At 40.1% G+C, this 27,243-nt stretch overlaps 1 protein-coding gene across 15 annotated transcripts in view; it reads left to right on the top strand.

Annotated features, from left to right (window-relative positions):
* CADPS2 (calcium dependent secretion activator 2) overlaps nucleotides 1–27,243 on the top strand; it is a 318,208-nt gene that overhangs the window by 59,442 nt on the left and 231,523 nt on the right. For all 15 annotated transcript variants that reach the window (XM_059817284.1, XM_059817282.1, XM_059817293.1 and 12 more), the window contains one exon: nucleotides 4,483–4,596. In XM_059817284.1, coding sequence (XP_059673267.1) covers nucleotides 4,483–4,596 — 114 coding nt within the window. The remainder of the gene's footprint in view (nucleotides 1–4,482; nucleotides 4,597–27,243) is intronic.

The following is a 27,243-nucleotide window of genomic DNA, read 5'->3' on the forward strand; positions in this document are numbered from 1 at the left end:
TTAAATTAGTGCTCAAAGAGGGATATATTGGGATATATAAGACTTCTTTGAAATGTTAAATGCAAGGTGAGAATTTTTTTCATAGTTAAGTGCTTGAGGCTCTTTTCATACCTTTGTATTACTCTGTAAAATATGAAAAGTTAAATTGCTACTGCAACTTGAAAAAAGTTATTCTTAATTAAATAGCTGTTTGAGAAGTTTATTCTACCTTAAATAATAAGTTTTCATTCTTTGATAGTCTACTAAGGTTAGCAAATGTAAAGTAAAAAATAAATTTTACTTTTTGTGAAAGGCACAGGGATGGAGAGGAAGAGAAACTTTTTATCTGTTGCATGGCTGCAATAAAGAAAAAGCAAATTTGAGGGCAGTTAATCTTGTTTTCCCTTGAAGTTGTCTTTGCTTATCTTCAGTCATTCTGCAGAATGCAATCAAACCTGATATTCTGAGTCTCTGGAATTTAGTTCTACATTCTCCCATGAAGCAGCAGTAGTTATTTATGAAGTATCACACTTCACAAAGTGATATGACAACAGATTTCATACCACTGAGAATGCGAAATCCAAATAAGCAATACAAAACTGAAGCAGGTTGATGGAAAGCAACAGAATCAATGGGGCTTTGCTGTACCCTTCAGGTGATATTCAGAGTTCAGTTTACATTGGGGGTACATGTAGTAATGTAATTCTTATTTTTATTTTAATTTTGCTGTTCATGGTTCTTCCTGTTAGAATTAAAATGCAGACACACAGGCATTGACAGCAAAGATGTAAAGAAGTAGTGAGGGACTGAAAGCAAAGGTCTGATGTGTATGGGTCCTGCACACAGGAAAGGAGGAAAGGGCACGTGCAGTGGAAACGTAATCCTACTGCAGAAGGCTTTTGAGCTCCTTTACGTAAACTCCTACCAGAGAGAATCTGGCTGGGCTTATTACCCTTAAGTTTAAGCATTTCACTCGGGATTCTGGTTATGCATAATATCCTCATCTCTTGTTCCTTGTTAACCAAGATGGACAGCTTCAAAGGTAGCCCAGGCTTTGACAAGTTGAGCTGTTTGGCAGTGTTCAAGAGTTAATGTCCTGTACAGACGCCTTTTTCTCTCCATTTGCTATTATGGCCTTCTAATGCAATTAAACTTCCCTTTTTTCTCTGCATTTCTAAGCTACTACTTTTACTGTTAGTTTTATTTTGTTTCATTTTTAAAGGCACTTGGCTACAAATTGAAGAGTGTTAATGAATCCATTAAAAGTGACCAACGTAAAAAAAAAAAAAAGATGAGTGAGAATTCACTGTACACCTAATATTCTGACAAATAAAAAAACAGAGGAACTGTATGCTACAGCAGACTACTATAAATTATTCTGTATCTTGGCAGTTAACACAACTGCATCTCTATATATGATAGTATTTGGGACCTGTAAACTAGACTTCAGATCATCCTTAGTGCAAGGTGTAGCTTTTCATATTTTCTGTTGGAATTATTATTATTTTTTAGTTTTGCAGGAGAACTTTATTCCCTTACACATCCAGATTTCACACTAAAACAGAAGTAATTTAGGCAATGTACAATAATCCTAAAATGCCGCTCAACACTTAGAAGTACTTACTACCTGAAGTAATGAATATGAAAGCCATATATAAATATTTTAAAGGCATTTCAGTTTGCTGAACTATGATGGTTAGAAATGGGAAGTCAGAATTAAATTTATATTTCATTGCCTTATTCATAATGTTTTTGTTTGATATGTGGGTAATAGACAAGCAAATCACCTAAAGAATGAAGTCTGCAAGCATGAAAACACATTTCCATAATTGCCTTGGCAGGAAGCCTGCATGTTCTCGTGGCAGAGCTGTGAATATTCCATGGGATGAAGGAGCTGCTTGCTCAGCGGTGGTGAACTGTCTGCAGGAGTGCTCGGCTCTTTTTTAAGTCCCCTATGAGAACAAGTGTGTGCTGAATAAAACCTCAAACCAACCTTAATGATTTGCATTTTCAGATATCCCAACTTGTCCAATGTCTTTAGAAAAGGAGAGAAGAATAAGGAGAATCGAAATAAAGGGAAAGACCTGTCCTGCATATCTGGAATAAAGTTTGATTTCTGTTGGAAACAGCTAACCTTTGTGGTGCAGATTCTGTGCAAGGAATAGATGTCTGGCAGACAGGTGGATGGATGCAGTTTTTGGTGTATGTGTAGATGTAATACAAATACTTGTCTCCCATTGATTTTGAACTAGCAGTGGTACAGGCTGGCAATGGGTCCGTGTTGGGCTTCTGCTCTGGAGCTCATGCAGGTAATTTTTCTAAGTCACAGCAACCTCTGAAGTTTTGCTTGCCTCAACGGGAGGCCTTTTCTTCTGTAGGGGTTTCTTGGGGGTTGTTCTGTATCGCTAATCATTTTGTTAACATGAGGAACAGAATTGTCATGTATTTTTAACTAGATTGGATTTTTTTCGAAGGCATAGTTCTTTCCTTTGCGTTGCTACTGCCTACGTTTTGCCATTTTTCAGAGGACTTCTCATATCAAGTATTTAGATGGCATCTATACTATTGTTTCCTGTGAAAACAGAATAGAATTCAGACTTGCATTCAATTTGGAGAGAGTTTTGCAGTAAATTGCTACATGTTTCATAGAAGCACATGACTTGACAAACTTAGCAAACTTTATATAGGATGAAAATCCTCCCTTGATATGAAGGAAATGGATTGTCCAAGGTAGGCACATTATCAGGCTAGCAGTAATTTTGCTAATCTTGTAAGAGTGTTTTAACTTAAATGGCTTCAAAGTGTCAACACCAGAGACCTGAAAGCCTAAGCTCACCATACTTACTGTAGATACCAAAAAATTCTCTAAGAAATGATGATGTGATTGGGGTAAAATTATTTGTTGCAGGTTAGCCATTACAAATACAACTTTCTGCCCTCTGGAAACAAATTTTCAATTTCTGCCTATACATTTATTTATTTGTTTATTTTTAACTAAGCAAAATACAGGAAGGATGAAAAAACTTTTCAATCAGTGTGTTTGAATTTTTTTAATGTTAAATTTAAAGTTCAGGAATACTCACTGGAATAAAGGCTTTACATGAGTTTTTAAGTTCTGGGAAAGCAAAAGAACTATTTTTAGCTATTGTTTTGTTATATTAGTATGTTAGTGGCAGTCTCCTTTGATGTGACATTCTAACTTCTCACAGATTTGATAAGGAGAAATATCTTACTAAAAATTTCAAGAATTGATAGGGACCTTGGCAAAAGGCCTGTATCTGGATCCCTGGAGAGCTTTCAGATTTTGCTTTTTCCCATAACATTAAACTTTGATAAAAATGGGTTGATTGCAAGGTTTAATCATGTAATGTTCTCTACTAGGAGTCTGTTTTCAAAATGCACTCAAGTTTGATATGAAATCCACCAAATGCAATTTCGTGTCAGTCTTGGAGCCTTGTGGCTGCTGTTCCCTGAGATTAGTTGTTTCACGTCATTCATAGTGGTATAACATCAGTGGCTAGAAGACCTTTTTCTTCATACAGAGCATGTTTCATCCATTTTCTTCACAGTGAGCATGCTTTTTAAAACATGCCAATGGTAGTACCTAGATAACTCAGAAAAATGGGGGCATCTCAGTTGTTTTTCACTTATTTGAGGACTGAAAAAAATTGAAATATTTGAAGACTGGAGCCAAGAGATAAGTTTTATTAGCTGCTGCTGCTGCCATGGGGAATGTCAGCCATTTTACTCAGCATACGCATATAAAATACTGCTCAGAAGAATCACAGAATCGCTAAGGTTGGAAAAGACCTGTAAGATCATCAAGTCCAACCATCAACCAAAAAACAAAACAAAAAACAAACAAACAAAAAAAAACAAAAACCCACACCACCATGCCCATCAAGCCACGTTTCACAATGCCATGCCCACACGTTCCTTGAATACCTCCAGGGAGGGTGACTCCACCACCTCCCTGGGCAGTCTATTCCAGTGTGTTACCACTCTCTCAGTAAATAAATTTTTCCTAATATCCAGTCTGAATCTCCCCTGGCGCAACTTGAGGCCATTTCCTCTTGTCCTGTCACTCGTCACTTGGGAGAAGAGACCAACACCCACCCATCTCTCCAGCCACCTTTCAGGTAGTCGTAGAGAGCGATAAGGTCTCCCCTCAGCCTCCTCTTCTCCAGACTGAACAACCCCAGTTCCCTCAGCCGCTCCTCATAAGAAGTATCCATGCAGAGTTACCTGTAGCATCCCAAGGACACAAGGGAAAGAGTAGAGGTTTAGTCACATGCTGAGCGTGTGCATGACTTGCTGCAGCAACCTGGCTTGCCCAGATAGGACTCTGAAGAGTTGTGACTCACTAGGGAGCCAGCTGGCCAGGGATGCCTCTGCCTTTTCTTCCCTGTTCACAGCTATCCAAGTGTGTATAGTGCTGCATATTTTTACTTTGAGACTAACTGCATTTATCATTCTCCTCTCCCCTCTCCTTCTCTTGCATAGCTCAACAAGCAGCAGCTACAGATACTGAAGGAACGTTTCCAGGCCTTTTTGAATGGGGAGACGCAAATCGTAGCAGATGAAGCATTTTGCAATGCTGTGCGAAGTTACTACGAGGTAAGTTATGTGCTTTGTTTTCTGTATTGTTTAAAAAGTTCATCGGATCTCTTCTAGTGCAGATACATGGAAAGGACTTTGAAATTTCAAAGTCTGTGAACTTCCAAACCTTCTAGAAGCAGCAGCCTCCTATTCCAGCTTTGCTGTTTTAAAAGTTGAAATCCACTGCCTGGGCACAAGAGATAAACTGAACTGGAAAATATCCGCCCTTTTTGAAGAAGGAAAAAAAAAAAAGACAAAATGAAAAACCTCTGGGGCTAAAACTCTTTCTGGCAGCATTTGATACAACTAGGAACTGCTATCTTTATCTCCAGATGTCTAAGTTACCTCTTTTAGTCAGTGCTTCAGTTGTAAGTTACCATCTTGAGAAATATGTCTTCTGATTTTTAGTTCCCGTGCAGAGTTTTTTGGAGAGGAACCCCTTGTTCTCTTCCGAAAGAAGCGAAGCTTTCTGCGCAGCTGGGCCAGCTTTCAGGTTCTGCTGTGACCTCCCAGGCGTGTTCAGTGCCTACCGCCACTAGTGCAGATCTTTAGATGTGGTTTTAATTGCCTAAGGGACAGGTCCCATTCCAAACTAAGATGACAGTTCACTGTCCTTTTTGTAACATCAGCACCATATGGCTAGAGAATTTATTTCTTACTCTTAGCAAATGGTACTGTGAATTAATCTTGTCTCATCTAACTTCAAACTTGCTCAATGAATCACAAGGGCTCTATGTTTCTTTTGAAGGGTCTTCCTCCATATTTAACTACTACATTTTTTTTTCAAATTTTTTAGCTTTATTTTTTATATATTATTTGTCCTTTGTCAGCTGTTCTCTGCTGGTGAATGAAACTTCTTCACGGAGAAAAAGACGTGACTTACATCCTAGCTTGGTTTTATCTGCATTAAATTATGCTGCGCAGAAAAAGAAGAAATGGGGTGGGCAAATGGTTTCCCTGTTGTATAGAATTGTGAGAACTCAGTGTGAGTTCCTCCAAATCACGGTCTGATCAGTACTGCGGCAGTTGAAATGAAGGAAATCTCATAAAAATGCTTGTGAAAGGATGGGGAGGGGTCTAGCTTAATTTACAAGTCTGCAGGTGAAATGAGAATATGAACATTCACAAGGTACTAAGTAGGGTAGGGGTGCGAGAACAGTTAGTAGAACAGAAGTTAGAAGTTAGAACAGAAGTTGTTAGTAATCCTTTTTTCAGTATAACTGATGAACAAGTTAAGACTGGGAGGAAGGACAGTTTGGAAGATGATGCAGGGCAAGGCTGAGCTAGTGAGTTGCCCAACAGTAGGTTGTCTCAAGTGGGATGTCTCAAGGTGTGGAGCATGGGGTAGAATTGAAAAACACACAATGTTTATGGTTCTTGCTGTCAGCAAGCTGTGTAAGAAGCTTGGTGTGTTAGAGGAAGTAGGCTGCACTTTGGAAAAAATGTGATAGTGAATAAAAATTATTTTAAAATAAATGCCTAAACAGTAACTGTCCTGTTAAGACTTACTTTGTGTCTCTTTTTAATGAGAATTTTTAGACACATCAAGAACTATGTTTTTCAACATATCTGCTGTTGCAATGAAGGGCTATGCTTTATAATCGAAGATAGCCCTATAAAATGGAAGAGTCAAATTCTCTATTTTCAGCCATTCAGCACTTTGCATTAAGTGTACAAATGCTCTAGCTGTCCAGTTTCAAACAGAGGATTCCAAAGATCTTGGCATCACTGTCAAGGCTATAATGACACCATGCGCTAGTGGGATCTTCACCTTGTGTTAATACACTGTGAGCTCATCTGCCAGCTGTAATTTGGTTCTTCAGTGTTTTTTTTGGTTTATCCCACCCCCCTAATTCCATTTTCCATTCTTTCTAGAGATTTCCTTCCAGACTTGCACAACCTTTTCCAGTTGTGCAGTTTGAGTCAGCATTTGCTAGTAATTTTTAATTTATTTTCAGGATTGTGGTAGATAGTTACCAGTATGCAATATTAGATTTAATGATCATTGCAATGGTGGAATCCAGCTGGAGACTTAGTTCAAGCTACTGCTCCTCTTCAGTGCATTTTAATCAAGTTTTATGCATCTTAACAAGTATTCTTGTATCAACGCTTATATGTCTCTTGTGCCTTTTTAATTTGCTTCGTTACCCATTTGTAGAAAATATTAATCTCTTACTTCTTTGTGTGTTCTGTTGCTGCTGTGCCCTGATGCTTTCTCATCTCTGTCTTCCACATATGATCCAGCACATCTCCTGTTCAATGATGTTAGTCGTTTGAATTATGGACATCTTGCTTGTTTCTGTCATATAGCATCTCATAAGCTTCAGTGTTAATTTCCTTATACTTTAGTTGCTGAGCTGCAGTTCAATTTTATTTGACATGGAAGGAAACAAATACGTGGTCTGCACAGTAATTATTTTACTCTGCAAGTGATTAATTTCCCTTTGATCCTATGCAGTAGTTATGGTTTGAGACTTATGACAATATTGCTTGCAAAGCCAGGCTATTCTCCTTACTGTGGTTGATTTTCCACACCCAACTCTTTAACTTTTAATATGAAACAGAAGGTTTGTTTTGGGCATGTGACATAAATCCTGTATCACTAGTTGCAGGTGTTTCGAATCACTAAATCTGTCTATTGTAATTGCTAGGTTTGTTCAGAATTTGTCCTCTAAGAATCTAAGAGTAAGTTCCTAGGATTTAGGAACTTCTTATAGCTCAGTCTTTGATTTACTTTTCTAGAAATATTTATTCCAGAGTAATTTATTTTAAAAATAAATAAATATGAATTTCAGTATCAATTTCACTTTATTGTAAGACAGTCATGCTCCTGTGTCAGGACTACTTGGGAAGGTTTACAGTCATCAATTTTGTTGCTTTATCCTCCAGTGTTATGTCTTTTCTGATGTTGCTGTGGTTTTTAAGACTTTCTATTAATATTCTGGCATAGTTTTTCATTTATCTTAAAAAATCTAATAGGAAAACAATTCATAGAAGAAGTTGCATAAACTCTTCTTTAATTCTCCAGAAATGGTTATTTTCGTGTTCTGCATAATCTCCCCCTAGCATCCCTCCACACTTCCTGAAAGTCTCACTGAAATTTGGCGTGATTCATTTTTGTATATATATAATTAAGATTGTCTTGAGAAATTATTTCCTCTTCCATCCCAGTTTTAGAGAAGGTATGGAAACGTTTACAGTTCTCTTTCTGTAATCATTCTCTCAGAATTACACAGGATTTATTTTTTGTGGAAAATTCCATTACAGACATTGAGCCAGCTTCTAATCAGTAGAACATCAGATGTTGGTGATGCTTTTTGGATAAAGAGAAAAATTCAATCATATGGCAATTTATTAGACTAATTATATTGGACACACTGCTAAGTGTAAAATTAAGTGAGAAAGTGAATTATGAATTAAAGTCTTTGCGTATTTCAGCACAGTTTTTTTTAAGAAGTTACCAGTAAAATAGTAGGTAATCTTTCATTCATCAATACTTGCATGCTCTTTCATGGAGCCTGAAAAATGCTCTTGTGCAGAGCCCTAAGAGGTTCATTCACCACCTATTAATATACATACCTTTAGTAGGTATTTATATACCTTGCACTAAACTCACAGTACTAATTCTGTAGTTGTGAATGTATGCAGTCTTAGATATGAGTAAAATGTGTGCAAAGAACTGTAATGAATGTTTGAAATATTGTGAAAACTTTTTCAATATTGTAATGATTGCAAGTTCTCAGGTTTTCAACTCTGCCTAAAGCATTGTGCAGCTGCAGGAAATTTTATGTACTGGTGTTTTTCCTGTTTTTCCTGATGCTTCATTTTAAACATGTGGTTCTAAGCCATAATTACTGCATGATGCTTAAATCTGAATGATAAATGCAGGATCTGTAGCAGTTAGCACTATGAGAGGTTTTCAGAATTTAAAATCAGACTTAGTTCAACTGTACCTGTTTGCCTGTGATAGAGATCATATTGAACTTAATTTCTATTTAAATTAAGGTGTTGTAGTCCTTGGCAAGTTAAATTGTTGTATACCACAGTCAGGCAACAGGAAACAGCTGAGGTATAGCCAGTAGCGAAAATTGGTGAGGCAGGAGATTCATGTACAAACCTAGATAATGGATCAGTACTGCCTGGCTGGGGAGAGAGTCTAGGAGAGTTTAAAAAAAGAAAAAAAAGGTGAACTAAAAGTAGAAGACAACCAAAACCAACAATAAGAAAGAGCAGAGGTCCCATGTCGTAGAATCATAGAATGGTTTGGGTTGGAAGGGACTTTAAAGATCATCTAGTCCAACCCACCTGCCACAGGCAGGGACATCTTCCACTAGATCAGGTTGCTCAAAGTCCTGTCCAACCTGACTTTGAACACTTCCAATGATGGGGCATCCACAACTTCTCTGGACAACCTGTTCCAGTGACTCACCACCCTTATCATAAAAATTTCTTCCTTATATCCAATCCAAATCTACTCTCTACAAATTTCTAAATGGTAAGAGAAACCCTTTCCCTTCCCTCTTCACAGTGGGGGTAGGTGACACCTTTAAGCTTCTGCAGTAAGTAGAGCAAGTGTCCTACAAATACTTTTCTCCGTCGTTACAGAATTCTGAACTGCCAGCACGAGCCCTTCTGGGTGGCAAGGGGAAAGCGGGATGTGAATCCTGGCTGCATGTTGCTGGTTAGACGTGCACTGTTGTCTGTAGGTACGCCTCTCCTAAACCTGACGGGTCTGCTTTGGTCAGTCTTTGCTCATGTAGCCTGCCTTCCCTCTCCTCTTGAGGCTGGGGATACCTTCCTTCCCTGTGTTGTGGGTGGCGTGTGGTAAGGACTCCTCATGTGGGGTTTGGCAGCTGGTTAAGGTGGTCGTGGTGCGAGGCAAAGGTGGCCAACCCTGGTCTTGGGCGTATTCGGAGTGGTTGGTATTAGGCTGTTAAGGAGTTTGAAAGTTCTACAGAGACTGAGAATGAAAGAAAACTATATAAAATAATCCTGTGAACATCTGTCAGTGTAGTTGTACCTGTTATAATATCACTGTTTCTTTGATTTGCTCAAATCTGTGTGAGCATTTACGGGCATCCTGAAAATGTTTTCCTTCCTTTAACACAGAGCAGTTGTTCAGTCTGTAGTGGAAGCACACGCTAGTGTGACAGAAACGTTGATTATTTCTTGCCCTTATCCTTAGAAAAAGATGAATTGTGTTTGTTCGACTTTTTTTATATGAAGACATTCAGATGTTGGGTTAGTCTCAAAAAAGCTGAGGTCTTTCTGTAAAGGAAGAAGTGAAGCAATGATGCTATTGCTGCCTGTAATTATGGAAAACTTGGTCTGAAGGTTTTTTGCGTGAAAGTGAAGGGCAAAAGGATCTTGCTGATGAAATTGCAGAAAGGAACTGGCTTTCTGGACTAAGTGGTATTTTGGTTGCTTTTACGTCTTGGTTTTTAATATCAGCTATTTTAGGTACACAGTTTTTATTCAGGGCAACAAAAGGCGTAGTTGATCCTGATGCATATTTCACGTATGAAGATGACCTCTAAAGGAACTAAAAAGCATTCATTAGAATCAAAACACAGTACACACAAAATAAATAGTAACTAAATGTTGGAACGTTCTGTTTTGATACTATCAAAGCAAAATAATGGAATCAGGAGATTAAACATTTATTTAAATACATTAGGATAATAATTGTAGAAGCTAAGTGGGTTTTAGGGCATAAATTCACTGGTTTCTGCTTTCATTTGTTTTTCTGGAAAGTCATAATTGGCATACATATGTATTGAAGGATATGAGCTTTTTGCTCTGTTTAGATCCTCTTCAAAAACCTGAATACTAGCCCAACTTGGGATTTATTGTTGATACAGTCTCATGTGGAGAAGCTGTTTCAAAAGGATGTTTTCTTACATTAACTTTAGGATAATCTTGTGTTTTGCCTAGTGAGGGAGCCTTTCAACACCAAACACATCTATAGTTGCACTTATCAGCACTTACACATTTAGTTTCCTTCCGGTTGCTTTAAAACATTGGCAAACTTGAAGGGAGTGTAATGTTGGCATGGGGTTGTTATTTTAGAGGTCTGGTTTAGGCCAGTTCTTTGAAAAGCTTTATGAAAATGTTTTTAGGCCACCTCCAAGAAAGATGTGTAACGAAGGTTTATCTAGGTCATATATTTCATTGAAGAAGCTCTAAGGCCTTCAGTGTTTTGGATCAGCAACCACAATTTGGCGTGTAATGGAGATTGTTTCAGTGTTAGCAGTCTAATTATTTTCCTCAAAGAAGTGAGGGGGAGATAAGATACAACAAATTAAAACATAGTTTATATGATCTTAGACCTCTTCCACGCTAAGGGTACCTGATAGAGTCGAATTGCAGGCTTTACGATGCACAGCTTTCTCTTGAGAGAGTGTTTTTGTATTGCTCTTGCATGGAAAGTGTGTCAGTGTGGAAATCTAATCTTTTGGTTTACAAATAGCTACATGTAACTATATTCTTTGCATTTTCGAAGACTGGAAATCCCGTTTTCACTTCCACCTGTATGGTGTCAGAGAAGCAAAGCATTTTGTTGTACATCTGCACAGAACATAATTGCTAGCTGTTGAAACTGTGTCTATCCAGTTTCTTTGGACATTGATATTTCTGGATGATCATTGTTAATTTGACTGAGGATGTCATTCATACAGATTCCATATTAGCATTACAGATGCAATTATAAGACCTGTATTTCAAACTTCTAATCGAGGTAGGTAGCTGACGGATGGAGTTTAGTGCACTAATTGTACCAATCCTTATCTTTGCAAGTGGTGTATGCTGATAGGAAGAGAGGAAGAAATGGCTCTTTGAATTTAGATGAAGAAGAATTCCCAGTAATGGTATCCTTTTTGTTCATTTTGTGACCACTGTTGTTCCAGGCAACTAAGGAATGCCTTGTAGATCTGACACTACACTGCGGAAGTACTTAGTGTTGGGTAGTGAGGTATGTCTCTACTGTAGTAAGCATTACGTGACAATATTTGCTTGTTCGTTAGGTAAATTCTGAATCTCTGTTAATCTGAACAAACCAATTTGAAAGCCAGGAATGGCTCAAATTGTTACACAATGATGAATTTGGTCTGTGTTGCTTAGTTTTTTTTCTCCTAATCCCAGTGCTGTTTTACTGTGTCTCAAAGGAAAACAAAACTTATCTGGGTGTTGGTTTTGCACAGTTAACAGTATGTTGCACTGAGACACGGACTATATGCGTTTTTGTTGTTGTAGGCTTCTGAGCAACTGAAAACGGTGGAGTTTTTTTCAGCTAGCCTGATGCCAATAAGAAATGTTACAGTTTAACATCAGTGCTGCAGAAATCTTGCAGGAGATTAGTAAAATTTCATTCTCTTTTTTTAATTTGGAAATCATTATTTGAAAGGATTTTTCTTTCAACTAAGTGATGAAAGGATGACAACTCTTGATCTTTTTGAGTTGTCATTCCCACTGCCTTTTCCAGGTCTCAGCACAGAGCTGACCTTAAGGCCCTTTAGAAGTGGAAATAATACTGCAAAATATTTCATTAAAAGAGCTATGTTAATGCCAATGAATTTTCCTTTGTGCCTTTACATTGTGATGTCTGTGTGTTTCAGTCAGCAGTATCTCAGGGACTCCCCAAACTAATGGGGAGCAAGAGGACACTTTTTTCTCCTTTCAGTAGTCAAACAGATACTCAGCCCAATCTCTGACTTGCTGTCTTTCTCCGTGACCAGAGGGAGGCATGTAGTTTCACAGTAATAGTACACTTGAAGTATCTGAATACAAGACAAGTGAAAATTTCCACAAGATGCCTATGGACTCTATTTGAGCCAAAGTTAGTCCAACCAGGGTGTCTCTTTCCTGACTCTGTAGGTGCTGGAATTTTCTCACATAATTAATCTTTAGGCTTCAAGTTTTGATTAGAGATGCACTGTAGAAAGTTGCCATATTTTTCTAATTAATCATTCCACTGAATTGCAAGCAACTAATAGCTAAAGGATTTCTTGATCTTAAAAACAAACCAAACCAACCAACCAAACAAAAACCCCAAACCCAATCTATTAAGAAAACAAATAGTAAAGGAGAAAAGCTCCTATTTTCATATACCATTAGATTGAATTTCTAGGACTGGTATTTGGTCTGGATATTATTTGATTTACTCTTAGATTTCTAGACGGTGGGATAAATTTGTTTGTATATTTTGATTGAACCTCTGTTACCATTTTATTTTGTGATAGAAAGCTTTTACCTGTCAAATCCTTAGAGTTGTGTGACATGTCAAAATCTTTTAAACTTTAAAGTAATGTCTTGGAAAAATGGCATTTTGTTCTTAATGGTGAATTGATAATCTCTGAGTAAACCAAGCTAGAGAGAACATGGCAGTACAGGATAAAAAAGGTCAGCAAATGCATGGCTGAAGTCAGTAAAGGATAAGTGAGGTTTTAAATCCTCACTGATCTCTCTCAACCCCATTTTATTTCTGTTCTATTACTAATTTCAAAAGACGACAAGAAATTTTTATATCCTGAGAATTGTGAAGGCAGAACACAGGCAATGATGATGTAAATATTTTCTTAGTGATTGTTTTCAGGTTTTGACTGATCTACATTTCCACCATAGGGTATTGCTGAAAAGCCAAATTGGAAAATGAGATTCTTGTCAAGCTTTTATTTTCTGAAGTAAGCTTTATGGTGCCGTGGAGATGGCTTTTTCTGTTTCATGTTGCCTTAAAAAGGTTTTACTGCTCACAGAGCAAGAAAGAGGTTTCTTCAAAGTTAAATTCAGGCATAAAGCTATCCACCCAAGATTCTCAACACCACCGTTATCTTAAATGGAGCATACCAAGAGAAATAGATTATCCAGTCTGTTCCAGTTAGTAAATGCCTGCTTTGAGCACCGCTAGTGAACAGTAACTACCTCATTAAGGAAACTATTCTTCTTCCCATTTGGCCTTGCCATCAAACCATTTCCCCTGATTTCCTAGTTCAGTTTTTCTTATTAACTTAAGCTCATTGCTTAGCTTGCAGTTTTTTAGATGTGAATTGTACAATCTCTTCTTTTATTGTATTACCCTTTGTATAAATGGGTCTGTCTTGTGCCTCCTTAGCAAAACAAAAATGCTGAGCAAATTACATATTCTTAATCTGTAGTAAATAATTTGATGTTAGGCATTTATTATGGCCCCTCTTTGGACTTTTCGCTTTTCTTATGTCTCAATTAGGGTTCCAGACCCAAATCCTGGTGCGGTTCTGATACTTTGTACTGCTTTGTTTTACTCCTGTAATTCCTCTCATCCAGTTAGGTGACAGTCCTTACAGAAGTGAGTGATGCAGCAGGGATATGAATTTTAAGGCTAATGTAAAGGAAGGAGTGACAAGTGACTGTACCAGGGTAGGAAATACTGTGGGCCTTGGAGCTATGTCTGCGCATTTTGAGCCGGTGTGTCGGGCAGCTGTACACAGAGCTACCCCTGTCCGTGGTACCTCAGTTAGCTAGTGCAGAAATAGCTTCTGTCTGTCTGCTTGCCAGCACGTTGTCATGGAGGTGTACTCCAGCATTCAGAGCCGAGTCCCACACAGCGTGCTTCCTTGTGCAGTTGCCAGTGACTGGCAAGATGATTAAAGACAGTGCTGCTATCTAGTTTTGTTTTCTTCTGAAATGAAATAGTCAAAAGATGCAGTTCTGCATCTATATTTATGGATTCATATGGTCCTAGACAGGCATATGATTTCTCTGGACATCTTCTTTCTGTTTCTTGATCTTTTCAGCAGTGATGTCAAAAAAAAATGCTAAGATGCTCACCTGTGGCATGCTACTAGGCCAGCACTTCCCAGCTAGAAAGTGGCAATCGGGTGCTTGGGACTTCTGAGTACTGCATACTTTTCAGCGTTTTCCCTCAGTTTGGAATGTCAGCATGCTGGTTCACAGCCCAGCATGAGAAAATAAATAATCTCCTGGGGGTGAGACTATGATGTTTTTGTTACATTTAAGTTTTCTGTTCTTGGTGTACCTTTCCTAAAACTAGGAAAGGTTTCCCTTTGAGAGCAGCAGGCATCCTCTGTTTGTATGTGTTTGTATCTCTGCAGTTTCACTGTGATAAATATGCACCATGAATAATGTGTTATTCTGCTCATCATATGCAGATACTACTGCATCAGAGCCTTCCAAGTCTAAGAGTAACAAGTACTTTAATCAGAGATTAGATTTTATTTCTGATGAAATCTAACATTTTCTCAGACCTTTCTTCCTGACCAGCATAAAATTAGCCCTGAACACATACTTATCTCCCTGTTTTGAGTCTATTCACTTGCAAGTCTTCTAAAATCTTCCTTTGAACATTAACAGTAAAAGGAGTATACCTTTGCCAGTTTATATATGGAATTACAGCTTTTTTATTTGGTCTTTCTTAGTTCTTCTCCTTGGGTTGTTTATGTCCAGACAGTCTAGAATGCTGTGGTAGGAATCTGTGGAGAAATTACAAGAGTCAGTATCATAGTACTGTCCCTTGTCTGTTTTACTGGTTGTCTCTGAATGCAATTCAGTTTTTAATGCTTTCAAGAGTATTTCCTCTATAAGTAGTTAAATTAGATGGAAGCAACTTACCGGACATCTGCTGGAAGCATAACACAGCTGAGAGTAAACAGTCCCGGAGGTTCCTGCAGTGTGTGGAAGATAACTTCCTGACACAGCTGGTAAGCGAGCCTACCAGGGGAGGTGCCCTGCTTGACCTGCTGTTTACGAACAGAGAAGGACTGGTGGGAGAAGTGAAGGTCGGAGGCCATCTTGGTCTTAGCGACCATGAAATGATAGAAATCTCAATTCTTGGTGAAGTAAGGAGGGGGGTCAGCAAAACCACTACGATGGACTTCTGGAGGGCAGACTTGGGCCTGTTCAGGACACTGGTCGAGAGGGTCCCTTGGGAGACAGTCCTGAAGGGCAAAGGGGTCCAGGAAGGCTGGAGGTTCTTCAGGAGGGAAATCTTAATGGCAGTCCCCATGTGCCATAAGAAGAGCTGATGGGGAAGACGACCGGCCTGGCTGAAGGGGGAGCTTTTGCTGGGACTCAGGAAAAAAAGGAGAGTTTATTACCTTTGGAAGAAGGGGCAGGCAACTGAAGAAGAGTACAAGGATCTCGTTAGGTCATGCAGAGAGGGAATTAGAAAGGCAAAAGCCCAGCTAGAGCTCAGTCTGGCCACAGTCGTAAGGGATAACAAAAAATGTTTATATAAATACATTAACAACAAAAAGAGAGCCAAGGAGAATCTCCGTCCTTTACTAGATGCAGGGGGGAAGATTGTCACAAAGGATGAGGAAAAGGCTGAGGTACTTAATGCCTTCTTTGCCTCAGTCTTTAATAGCCAGACCAGGTATCCTCAGGGAATCCAGCTCCCTGAGCTGGAACACAAGGATGGAGAGCAAAATAAACAGTTAACGACCTGCTATGCCACCTGGACACTCACAAGTCTATGGGGCCTGATGGCATCCACCCAAGGGTACTGAGGGAGCTGGCAGAGGAGCCGCCCAAGCCACTCTCCATCATTTATCAACAGTCCTGGTTAACAGGGGAGGTCCCGGACGACTGGAGGCTTGCCAACATGACGCCCATCTACAAGAAGGGCCGGAAGGAGGTTCCAGGGAACTACAGGCCTGTCAGCCTGACCTCGGTGCCGGGGAAGATTATGGAGAGGTTCAACTTGAGGGCGCTCACAGGGCACGTGCAGGACAACCAAGGGATCAGGCCCAGCCAGCACGAGCTCATGAAAGGCAGGTCCTGCTTGACCAACCTGATCTCCTTCTATGACCAGGTGACCCGCCCAGTGGATGAGGGAAAGGCTGTGGATGTTGTCTACCTGGACTTTAGTAAAGCCTTCAACACTGTCTCCCAGCCTTCAGCACTTCCCCTGGAGAAGCTGGCGAATCGTGGCTCAGACAAGTGCACTCTTCGCTGGGTAAAAAACTGGTTGTACGGCGGAGCCCAGAGAGTTGTGGTGAATGGAGTGAAATCCAGTTGGCGGCTGGTCACAAGTGGAGTCCCCCAGGGGCTCAGTTTTGGGGCTGGTCTTGTTTAATATCTTTACCAATGATCTGGATGAGGGGATTGAGTGCTCCCTCAGTACGTTTGCAGATGACACTGAGTTGGGTGGGAGTGTTGATCTGCTCGAGGGTAAGAAGGCTCTGCAGAGGGATCTGGACAGGCTGGATGGATGGGCCAAGGTCTATCTGAATACGAGCCAGCAGTGTGCCCAGGTGGCCAAGAAGGCCAACGGCATCCTAGCCTGTATCAGAAACAGTCAGGAGTAGGGAGGTGATCGTCCCCTGTACTCGGCACTGGTGAGGCCGCACCTCGGATCCTGTGTTCAGTTTTGGGCCCCTCACTACAAGAAGGACATTGAGGTGCTGGAGCATGTCCAGAGAAGGGCGACGAAGCTGGTGAGGGGTCTGGAGCACAAGTCTTCTGAGGAGCGGCTGAGGGAGCTGGGGTTGTTCAGTCTGCAGAAGAAGAGGCTGAGGGGAGACCTCATCGCTCTCTACAATTACCTGAAAGGGGGTTGCAGAGAGGTGGGTGTTGGTCTCTTCTCCCAAGTGACTAGCGACAGGACAAGAGGAAATGGCCTCAAGTTGCGCCAGGGGAGGTTCAGGCTGGATATTAGGAAAAATTTCTTTACTGAGAGAGTGGTGAAGCACTGGAACAGGCTGCCCAGGGAGATGGTGGAGTCACCCTCACTGGAGGTGTTCAAGGAACGTGTGGACGTGGCATTGCGGGACATGGTTTAGTGGGCATGGTGGTGTTAGTTAATGGTTGGACGTGATGATCTGGCAGGTCTTTTTCCAACCGTAGTGATTCTGTGAAAATGAAGCAAAGCTAACTGTCTAGTTCTGTACTGGTTTTCTTGCACTGTTGTAATGAGCTGTGGCACATACAATGTGATCAGTAGTATTGAGATGCCCACGTCAAACCCCTTTGGCTTTACTCTCTCATGTGATCTCTCTGCACCTTCCTCCAGGGCAGTAGTGCAGCAGTTTCTTATTTGAGATAAATCTTCAAATTAGAAAATAACCTTTATTTTTGCCATTAATTAAGAAGTAATTTCCTAATTTTAAAATTTAACCTTTTGTAATGGAAAGATAGTTACCTTTTTACTTGACTTCTGAGCTTTTGGTAGCTCAGTAAAACTCAGTGTAAAACTGTGAGAAAAACACACAGCCAAATCTTTTACAAAACTTGATCTTAAAAGGCCACGGACAATTACAGGTTTCCCAAACTTAGTAACATTCAAGCAGCAATATTGTGTCAGATCAAAGTCCAAGGAATTCAGTATCCATTCTCAGATATTAACAGATCAAAGGAGAAGTCTAGTGAAAAATACCTGGGCAGGGGAGGCCCACGTGATGATGTCCATGAGTGTTCTTTGCGATTCCAGTCATCAGCGCTCAGGGCCTCTATTTAGCCACCTTTCCATCACTGGTAACAGCATAAGGCAATTAACCAGTTCTTCAATTTTGTCTTTCCACAACAGGAAGAGCTTGTTATTACTGTGTCCTACTCTGTGCAGGCCGCCTTCTGTGTCTGGAAAAAGAGACTTGCATCAGTTGGTAAAATGTTTTCTCTTGTCATTTCTCAGGTTTCTCGGAAGTTTGTTTTTGGGGATAGGAAGGAGGGATATGGGTGAAGTTTTAGAAGCCCTATAGTCTTAGCTCCAGAATCAATTAATGTCCTTACTGCAGTGGAGCTGGTTTTAGTTGCTATCCATCCATTCCTTCTCTGCTTATGTTGGGAGGGAATGATGGACTTAGGGAAGTGATCTTAAAATAAAAACTTTTTTCTCCTGGTATCCTGTCCTAACAACTATACAAATGTTTAGTTGTGAAAAGACTGAGTAGCCTGGTCCTTGGGGCCCCAGTAACTGATGTAATTTGTGTAGCTGGAGAAGAAAGTTCTTTTGAAATACAGGTTCTGATCTGAGGCTTGCAGCAGTAATTGGTGATTAATTGTAAATGATCCCTGCTGCCTTATTCCAACTCTCAGCCTTCTGACTGTACTTCAGACATGCAGCAAATACTGAGAAAATTAAACACGGGAACAAAAAGAACTGATGTTTTCCATTTAGCTCCCTCTGTTTCTCTACATGCTTGGAGTTGATGGGTCTTTTGTGCCTTGCTCCTGGCAAGGGACTCGGAGGGGAGTAAGAGTGAGCGTGTGTCTCCAAGTGTGCTGGGAACCCACAGCTCCGCCATGGCTGTGCAGCTCACAGTGTGGCTTTTAGCTCTGTTTCCCTCTTGGACTACTGAGCACATGCATAAAGGCTCACTGGGAAGTAAGCTAAAGCTTTCATCTTTCAGCATGAAAGAGATTTACCACTTTTCTAATCCAACTAGCAGTGAGTACTGGTTCAGAAAGTCAATCTCTGCTGCTAGTGAATTGATGAAGGAAAAGGTAAAGAGTGGCCTTCCTCCCTACTTGGGTTCTTTGAGCATGTGAATCACTTCTAATTGCATTTTCCCTTCACTTCAGAGAAGGGTCAAAAAGGATGGACTGCTTTCCTATTTTTATGTTGACATTTCCATGAACATAACATTGAAATTAAAGATGAACTTGAGACAAGTATCTGTACCTAAACAGAAATACACTGCTTTGTACTCTGGGTGTGACACGCAGTGTTAACTACACCAGCAGCTCTACACTTTCTTCATATTACAGAATCACAGAATCATTAAAGTTGGAAAAGGCCTGTAAGATCATCAAGTCCAACCATCAACCCAACACCACCATGCCCACTAAACCATGTCCCACAATGCCTCGTCCACACGTTCCTTGAACACCTCCAGGGAGGGTGACTCCACCACTTCCCTGGGCAGCTTATTCCAGTATCTCACCACTCTCGCAGTAAAGAAATTTTACCGAATATCCAGCCTGAACACCTCCCCTGGCACAACTTCAGGCCATTTCCTTTTGTCCTGTCACTCGTCACTTGGGAGAAGAGACCAACACCCACCTCTCTGCAACCCCCTTTCAGGTAATTGTAGAGAGCGATGAGGTCTCCCCTCAGCCTCCTCTTCTGCAGACTGAACAACCCCAGTTCCCTCAGCCGCTCCTCAGAAGACTTGTGCTCCAGACCCCTCACCATCTTCGGTGTCCTTTGTCATGTTCAGCTTACTCTGCGGCTCAGCTGGCACTATGATGCTTGCTTTTTTTTTCCTTCATATGATGGCTACACCATCAAACCATTTTGTCTGAAGGATTTTCAAATGTGCAGAGCTACATGGCTAAAACTACGCCTTTGTCGTTGGCTAACAACATGTCCTGTGGCCATGTGATGCCTCAGATAAGGTACAGGAAAACTCATCATTTGCATATATCATTTGAGTGAATACCAAAATCTGCTGCATATCCCTTTCCCCTTATCTGTCTCCTCAATGCAGTACCACTGTTGGGAACCACTTCTCGCCTGAGCCTAAAAGACTCCTCCAGCTGCAGAAGAGCTCCTGACACCATCATTATACTACTCTGTGTGTAGTATAGTTCAACAGCAGTGTTGAACTTCAGAGCTAAGACTGAAAGGAAGGACACAGCCAAGACCACACCAATTGCAGGCCTTGAAGAGAAGATGAATAGGAGAAGTCCAAGATGAGTCATCACCCTTACATGAGTAGGGAGTTTATCACTGTTAGAGGAGTGAGCTTTAAACACACAGGACTCATGGTAGTGGCTATTGTCCCAGATACATATGGATGCTGAAGCCCTTTTTGTGGATACCTCTAAAGCAAGAGCTGAGATGTCACCCCAGGGTCTACTTGAAAAGCAGTGCTCTCTCCTGGAAGGATGCCTTGTTTCTGGCATTAAGCAAGGATAAGTCTCCTACATTCTGAGGATGAACCCAAAACAAGTATGTAGCCTTTGTTTCCTTGGCAGTATCACAAAGATGGGTCTGAGAACTGCAAGTAGGCTGCTATCCTTCTGACATGCCAGCCTGATCATCGTGACCCAACATGTGTGCAGCTTGTATCTAACTGAATTCTGTAGGTCTGTGAAGATGAGACTGAATTATCTGCCAGCATTACAAGACAGGCTGATGATGCAGAGGTCAGACTTCTGTAACCAAAAAATGGCAGCAGGAGAGGAGAAACTTATGTGTGAGAGTTGTCATAACTATTTTAAGACAGCCTGTGGAAAAAAGACAAGACCCCTTTGAATACGAGTCACAGAGATATTTCCAAGCAGTTGAGCTGAAGATGTTTTAACTCTTTGTGGTTGTGAAATGCAGATTTTGTTTCTGCTATTAACTCTGAGAGGAATAAATTGTATATATCACTTCAGAATCAGATTTATCACCGTGGGTGTCTTCAGGGTCAGCATTGCTTTATGGTTCTTGATCTGAATATGCAGTCATTTCTCCTGACTTTTAAAATATGAAGACTCATGATGGCTGTAGGCTTCACAGTAATTCTTTTCTTAAACCTTATCTCCTCTGGTGAAAGGGAATGTACGTCTGTCTTTCCTCAAGTGAGACAGGAGGCAAATACTGCTTCCAAAACATAGAATCATAGAATTGTTTAGGTTGGAAAAGACCTTTAAGACCATCAGGTCCAATCCTTAACCTAACCCTGCCAAGTCCACCACTAAACCATGTCCCTAAGGACCTCATCCATATGTCTTTTAAATACCTCCAGGGATGGTGACTCAACCACCTCCCTGGGTAGCCTGTTCCAGACTGAATATGATGAACATGTTCATATTCAACAGTTAAGAAGATGAGTAAGTAGTCCTGAAGGTCTAAAAAAATGCATAGGTACATAACATGTGCTACAGGGACTGGAATAACTTTAGGTGTCAAGGAATGAGACATTTCTTTTAGAAGAAGTAGACGAGCCCTGTCTTTGTGTATGAGCCCAGACCTGATCCTTTGAAAAAGTAATAAAGACAGTGAATACTGGTGGCAGGGGAGTCTGCAAAACAGGAGCTTGCATAGACTGAAAGCTGTGTTCAGTGTAAGCAGTAATGAGAAGTCCTTCTTATTACTGTTAGTTGGGGGGGGGAACTTTTTTAATGAAAGTTGTTAAAATGTACTGAGATTAACAATATAGAAAACATTACTTATAAAACAGTCTGCAAATTTAATTTTTGGAGATGGTCTTGATTTGCCTGTTAGCCTAAGTTAGAACATATGTGAATGAAGGTTAAGTTGATGCTGTTAAACTGTCAGAAAAGGTTGTGGTTTAACAGCAGTTTAGACATGTTAACAGGTTTCAGTAAAGACAACTTTCCTTTTCCACACAACAGATTATGACAAAGGAGTTGATGATTTGAAAAAAGAAGTCTACTTTTCCTGTCAAAATAATGTTGTAGCCAGCCTGATGACAGCCTGCAAGATGGAATTTAATTTGTTACCTTCAGCACCAAAAGCATGACTCTTGATACTCATACTAAAGCAGCGTTGCTTCTTTTTTATCACCTTGTTCTCCGCATAGAGCGGGTAGCAGAAAGGTCTTATCCACCTGCTGCATATTCAAATGCTATTTATTTGAGGAAATGCTCAGGACTTAAGTGTCTGGCATTATTTTGTTTGGATACCAATGTAGCAATAGAATAATATTTGTATTAATAATATTTGAACTAATGGAAGTATTTAACTTAGTCTTTTGTTCTTTAAAACATTTATTTATTCACCCTTAAAACATATTTCTAAAATATGCAAATCGGTGATTCTGAAACAGTTGTTATTGTGGTTGAAATCAATTGGAGAGAGGAGCCCATTGCACTTCAGAGATTTGGAATAAGCGCAAAATACCTAAATTACTGTGGGTTTTTTGGGTTTGGTGTTTTTTTTCTTACTTTGTTTAGTAACTGAGTAAGCATTATGGTGAAAGAAGGTAAAGTGGGTCTGGAATATATAGAAGCTTTAAAATGGATGTCTGAAAAAGCCACAATGACACTTTTGAAGATGATTTCTGTAAAAACGTTCTTGGAGCACTTGAGGTAATTCACACATAGCTGTGTGACCCAAAGTGATCCAGCTGTTACCTGTCAGCTGGATAATGGGTTGGGCAGATGCCCTGAGCATGGCCCAGTAGTGAAACAGGATGCATTCATGAAGAACAACTACAAGGGAGGCTGTTTTAAATTTGAAATTCAGCACACATTTAGCTAATTAATAGAGCTCTAGCAAGGAACTCATGACATTACAGCCTACAGAAATTTATTTATTCTGGACTACAGCAGCATATCAGGATACATTTTGGAGAAGCATTAAGGCTCTGGTGCTCGCATCTGGATTGACAGGGCTGTTTACACTAGAAATTCCCCTCAATTTGTTAGAAGATCTGTGCCAAGTTTCAACACATCCTGTGCAAGGCCCAGAAACCCTCCTTCTCCCTTACATGGAGGGTGGTTTAAAATTCAGGAACTCAAAAAATAATAACCAGACATGGTATTTTAAAAAGCAGGATTTAAAATGGGTTTTTCCAGTGGTCATCTGTTCAGTTGAAGGGGGAATAACAGACCAAAACTCCATGGGAATTTCATGTGCAGTTATTTACAGTTCTAGCATAAAGTCCATGTTTCACACAGAAACTGCTGGTTCCGCCTTCCCTTCTGTGAGGTGTGGGATTGATAATCAAATACATACTCTGCAATAGAGGGCTAGTAAACTTAAATGGCAAGAAGCAAGAGGTTGCCATAAGCAGAGCTGAACGTTTTTCTTCCAATTTGCCTAATGGACAGCTCATTAGGAAAGCCGAAAGTTAGGTGCAGGAAGATAAACTTGGTGCAACAGAGGTAAAGTATTGTTACAGCATTTGGGTAACAGGGAAACTTCAGCCGTGTTAAAAAAATTATCCTTCAGAATGGTAGATGGAGTGGTTTGTCAGGAGCTCTCGGGAATAAATTTCAGCTGGGTCTGTTGGTGTTGCCACTCATTTTGAACAGTGGCTGTGCTTCTGCAGCATGCTGCTTAACTGCTCTAACCGCAACCAGAGCAACAATAAATCTTGTTGCTCATTCTGGCTTCCTTCTCTGAGTACTCCTGTCATCCCTCTCCTGGATCTCCGTGCCATGTTGGATGGCTGCGCTGTTCACCTACTGGGGGCCCTGACAGGCACAGCACTAACCCCGAGGGATGCTGCTGGATGGAGTGTGAGTTTCGTAGCTGGTCTGAGACCTCTGCCATGCATGAGGCACCCAGTGCTGCTCTGCAGGTCCCCTCTGTCTGCTGACAGCATCCTGAGACACACTTCTGGGAAAGAAACTCTGGCCAGGACATTGTCTGCTGTATTGTACTGATTAACAAACAGGGTAACCAAGGGTAGGAAATGAAAGGATGTATCCAGCCTCAAAGAAAAGGTGTAAAAAGCAAACAGCCTTGCCTGCGACAAATCCACCTGAAGCACCCCAACACAAAAAAGGGACTAATTATGTTAAAAAATAGCTCTAATCATATATGACTTGTGGTAGTGTATATTTTTTTTGTGAGAGCAATAATGGAAGCAACAGTCTGAAAGATAAGAAATACAGAAAAATTAGCTTCACAGATAAAAGAGAAGGCATCTCATGCAGACTACTGATTTAAGTTTGAGAGTGGGAGAAACTTGTTTCATAATTTCTGTTCCAAGGAGGGGAAAAGTTATCATGGAAAAATGGTATTTAGATGGCTTTGGTTGGAGATTTCATGTAGCTGGTTGTAAAATACCATCAGCTCTTTTAAGGCTTCTTGCAATGCTGCTTCATATAGGATAGACTTCTAAAGTGAAGAAACTCTTTTGGGTCAAGTAAAAATAGGATTTAAAGAGTAGAATTTCCATAGCAGCATTCTGAAGCTTGTCCTGCCTCTTTAGCTGGCCCCGTGCCTTGTGCTGGGAGCATTTCAGTATGTTCTTGAGGAAAATGTTGCAAGGAGGAGGAGGTTTTTTAAGAACTAGCAAAAGTTTCAGCAGTCAGAGGGCTGTATGAAAAAGATGGGCATCACCTAAGCCAGAAAAGAACTAGGTTGCTGGTACCTAAAATTAGAAGAAGATTGTACCAGGTTTTTAAAAGTAAATCTGAGCAGAAAGCAATCGCTTCAGGATAATACACTGTTTATAAATTAAATCACAACATCATATCTTAGAAAAAATAGGAAAAACGTTTGTAAAGATCAGTTACTAAATAGTAAAGAGGAATCTAAACAAATGTCAGTTAAGCAGAGCATGTAAGTTAAAAGCTGAAAATAATTTCCGGTAAGTTCAGCCATAAAAATCCAAGTGAGTAGTCATGCAAATGCTCCCTGTAGTCAACTGAAAGGGACGGATATCTTCAGAAAGGTGCAGCATATTTTCAGATGGCAGGAACCAAACTATGATCTGTAGAGAGCAAGTGATAACTCTACAGAGGGAAGACTACTCAAGAAAGAAAACAAAACCATAATTATTCTGTATGACTTCAATTGCTCTCTACTGCTACATTTGTTCCATCTCCAGAAAAGGATGTAGCAGAACTAAAAGAGCCATAGGAGAGGACATTATGTATATATTTATGTGAATATATTTTTATATGAATATATAAAACAGTTTGCAGATGATAAGGGCTCTTCAGCAAGGCTGCTGGAGTAAATGAGACTACTCTTGCAGTTTCTGAAGTGCAGCAGAATTGCTAACTCTCTGAAGCTTAAGAAACTGGTAAGATTCACTGATTGGGAGGGGAAAAATGGATGTGGGAAATGAGGAGCTGTTTAATAAAAGTTGATTACCCACAAACCACAATTGCAAATATGGTGGGTGAAAGCAACCATATCCAGGAGGAAGGAAAACCTGCAGTTAAACTAAGAATGAGTGTAAAACAGCTGGAACTGGTACCAATCAGTATAACTGAGAATATATGAAGCGTAAGAGATTGATAAGAGAAGTATTTGTTGAAGGTGGGAAGAAAAAAAAAAAGAAAAGCCATAGTTACCAACGCAAAGATGCATGTTCTCTCCCTTTGATTTAATACTGCATATAGTTCATAAAAGGAAAAATAAAAAGCTAAAAATTAAAATGCCAAATGTGTTTCTCAGCATCTTCTGTAAATACTACCTATAACTACTATTAAACCAGTTGTAGTCTAACAAAAAGAGACACAGCTTTTAGCCATTTTTCTTGTTAACACACAAAAAAAATTAAGATGACAGTAATTAATATGACAGTAATTAACTCTTTGGCTCTTTTGGGTAGACTTCCATAAGACCTGGTTGATTGGAGTCTTTAAGATCTGAATAGGTACCTCCCTTGATGTATCAGTTAAATGTAAGCTAGGTTTTCCTTGAGTTATCAGACTTAACACATGGTAACTGGGTAAGATTCCTTGCTCAGAAGGTCAGATACTTGTTTTCTAATGATAAAAATAAGATCATGTCAAGCTTGCAAGCAGTTTCTGACTTCAGAAACTATAATAGCAATAGCTCCTTCAGAGATTTTACCTATTTTTGGCATTTCATCTTCTTTCAAGGCTTCTCTCCAGCGATTTGTTTCATGCTCTTCCTTCTGTATTTTAGATTAATTGATCACTGGTGAAAACAGATTAACATGCCTTGGAGGGCAAATAAGAATACAGACTGCTTCCTCCCAGGTGGATGTTGTAATATCACTGGACTGGAGAGCCAACTTCCTATGTCTTGGCTGTAGTAGGAAGATGGAGTAGGTTTCTTGACTGGGAGGACAGTCAGTCTCCTCATTGATGGAGAATTAATTCTTCTAGGAAATAAGAGATGTAGTTTTCATTCTCCCAACCCCCATTACCTCATATCATGGATAAAGGGGCTTCTCGTCTGTGTCTGGGAGAAATTATTTCACCATTTCTTTTCAGGACAGTGTTCAGGACTGTGAGGCAAGTTAGGTCCTCCAGGTTGATGCTCGACACTTGGGCTCTGAAGAGGAATAGCATCTTTAGATATGATCCCTTTTCTCTGTGTTTAGACATCTGTGCACCATATAATGTTATGCCAAACCTCCTGGTACACTGATTTAGTGCCTGGAGGCATCTAGGTCAGGGCTCTCCACCGCATCATAAATTCCCACCATCAGCACCAGGATCCTTCTGAGATCTCTCCCTGCGTTTCCCCAGCTCCTTGCAGTACAGAGGGCATCTGTGGCTTCTCACATCTGTTTGCCACAATTATTTAAATAATTGAAGATTTAAATAAATAGACATAGTGAAATTAGGTTTTTATTATGTGTATGTAAATGTTTTCAAAGACAGCAGTTTGAGGATTCATCTAAGGCAACCTTAGTGAAAACTGCCTGTGGAAGGATTTCTCTCCCCCCATCTGACCATCCCTGCTGCACAGCCATGCTGTGAGCCAGGCTTGTCTGAAAACTAATTCGTGGGCAGCGAGATGGAACAGGTTGTTTGAAATATTATCTGGTTTTGTTTTATTTTATTAATTTTCAGCTGGATCTGGTACTTGTTTTATATGACTGGGTCATGTAAATAAGATCATCAGCAGATTTGGGTCAGCTGAAAGACAGCCACTGAACACCTGATAAGGGATTTGGGCAAGGAGTATTGGCTGCTTTTTGTTGGCTGCCAGTCTCAGGTTGCCTTTAATGTTTCTGCTCAAGGCTACTTCTTGTTCGCAACATTTTAATAATTTGCGAGGGAAATTGAATGATAATATTATTGGCCTTGTTAGATGTCATTATTTAATTGACAGACACTGTG

Source organism: Gavia stellata, chromosome 4 (genome assembly GCF_030936135.1).
Source record: "Gavia stellata isolate bGavSte3 chromosome 4, bGavSte3.hap2, whole genome shotgun sequence".
Lineage (NCBI taxonomy): Eukaryota > Metazoa > Chordata > Aves > Gaviiformes > Gaviidae > Gavia > Gavia stellata.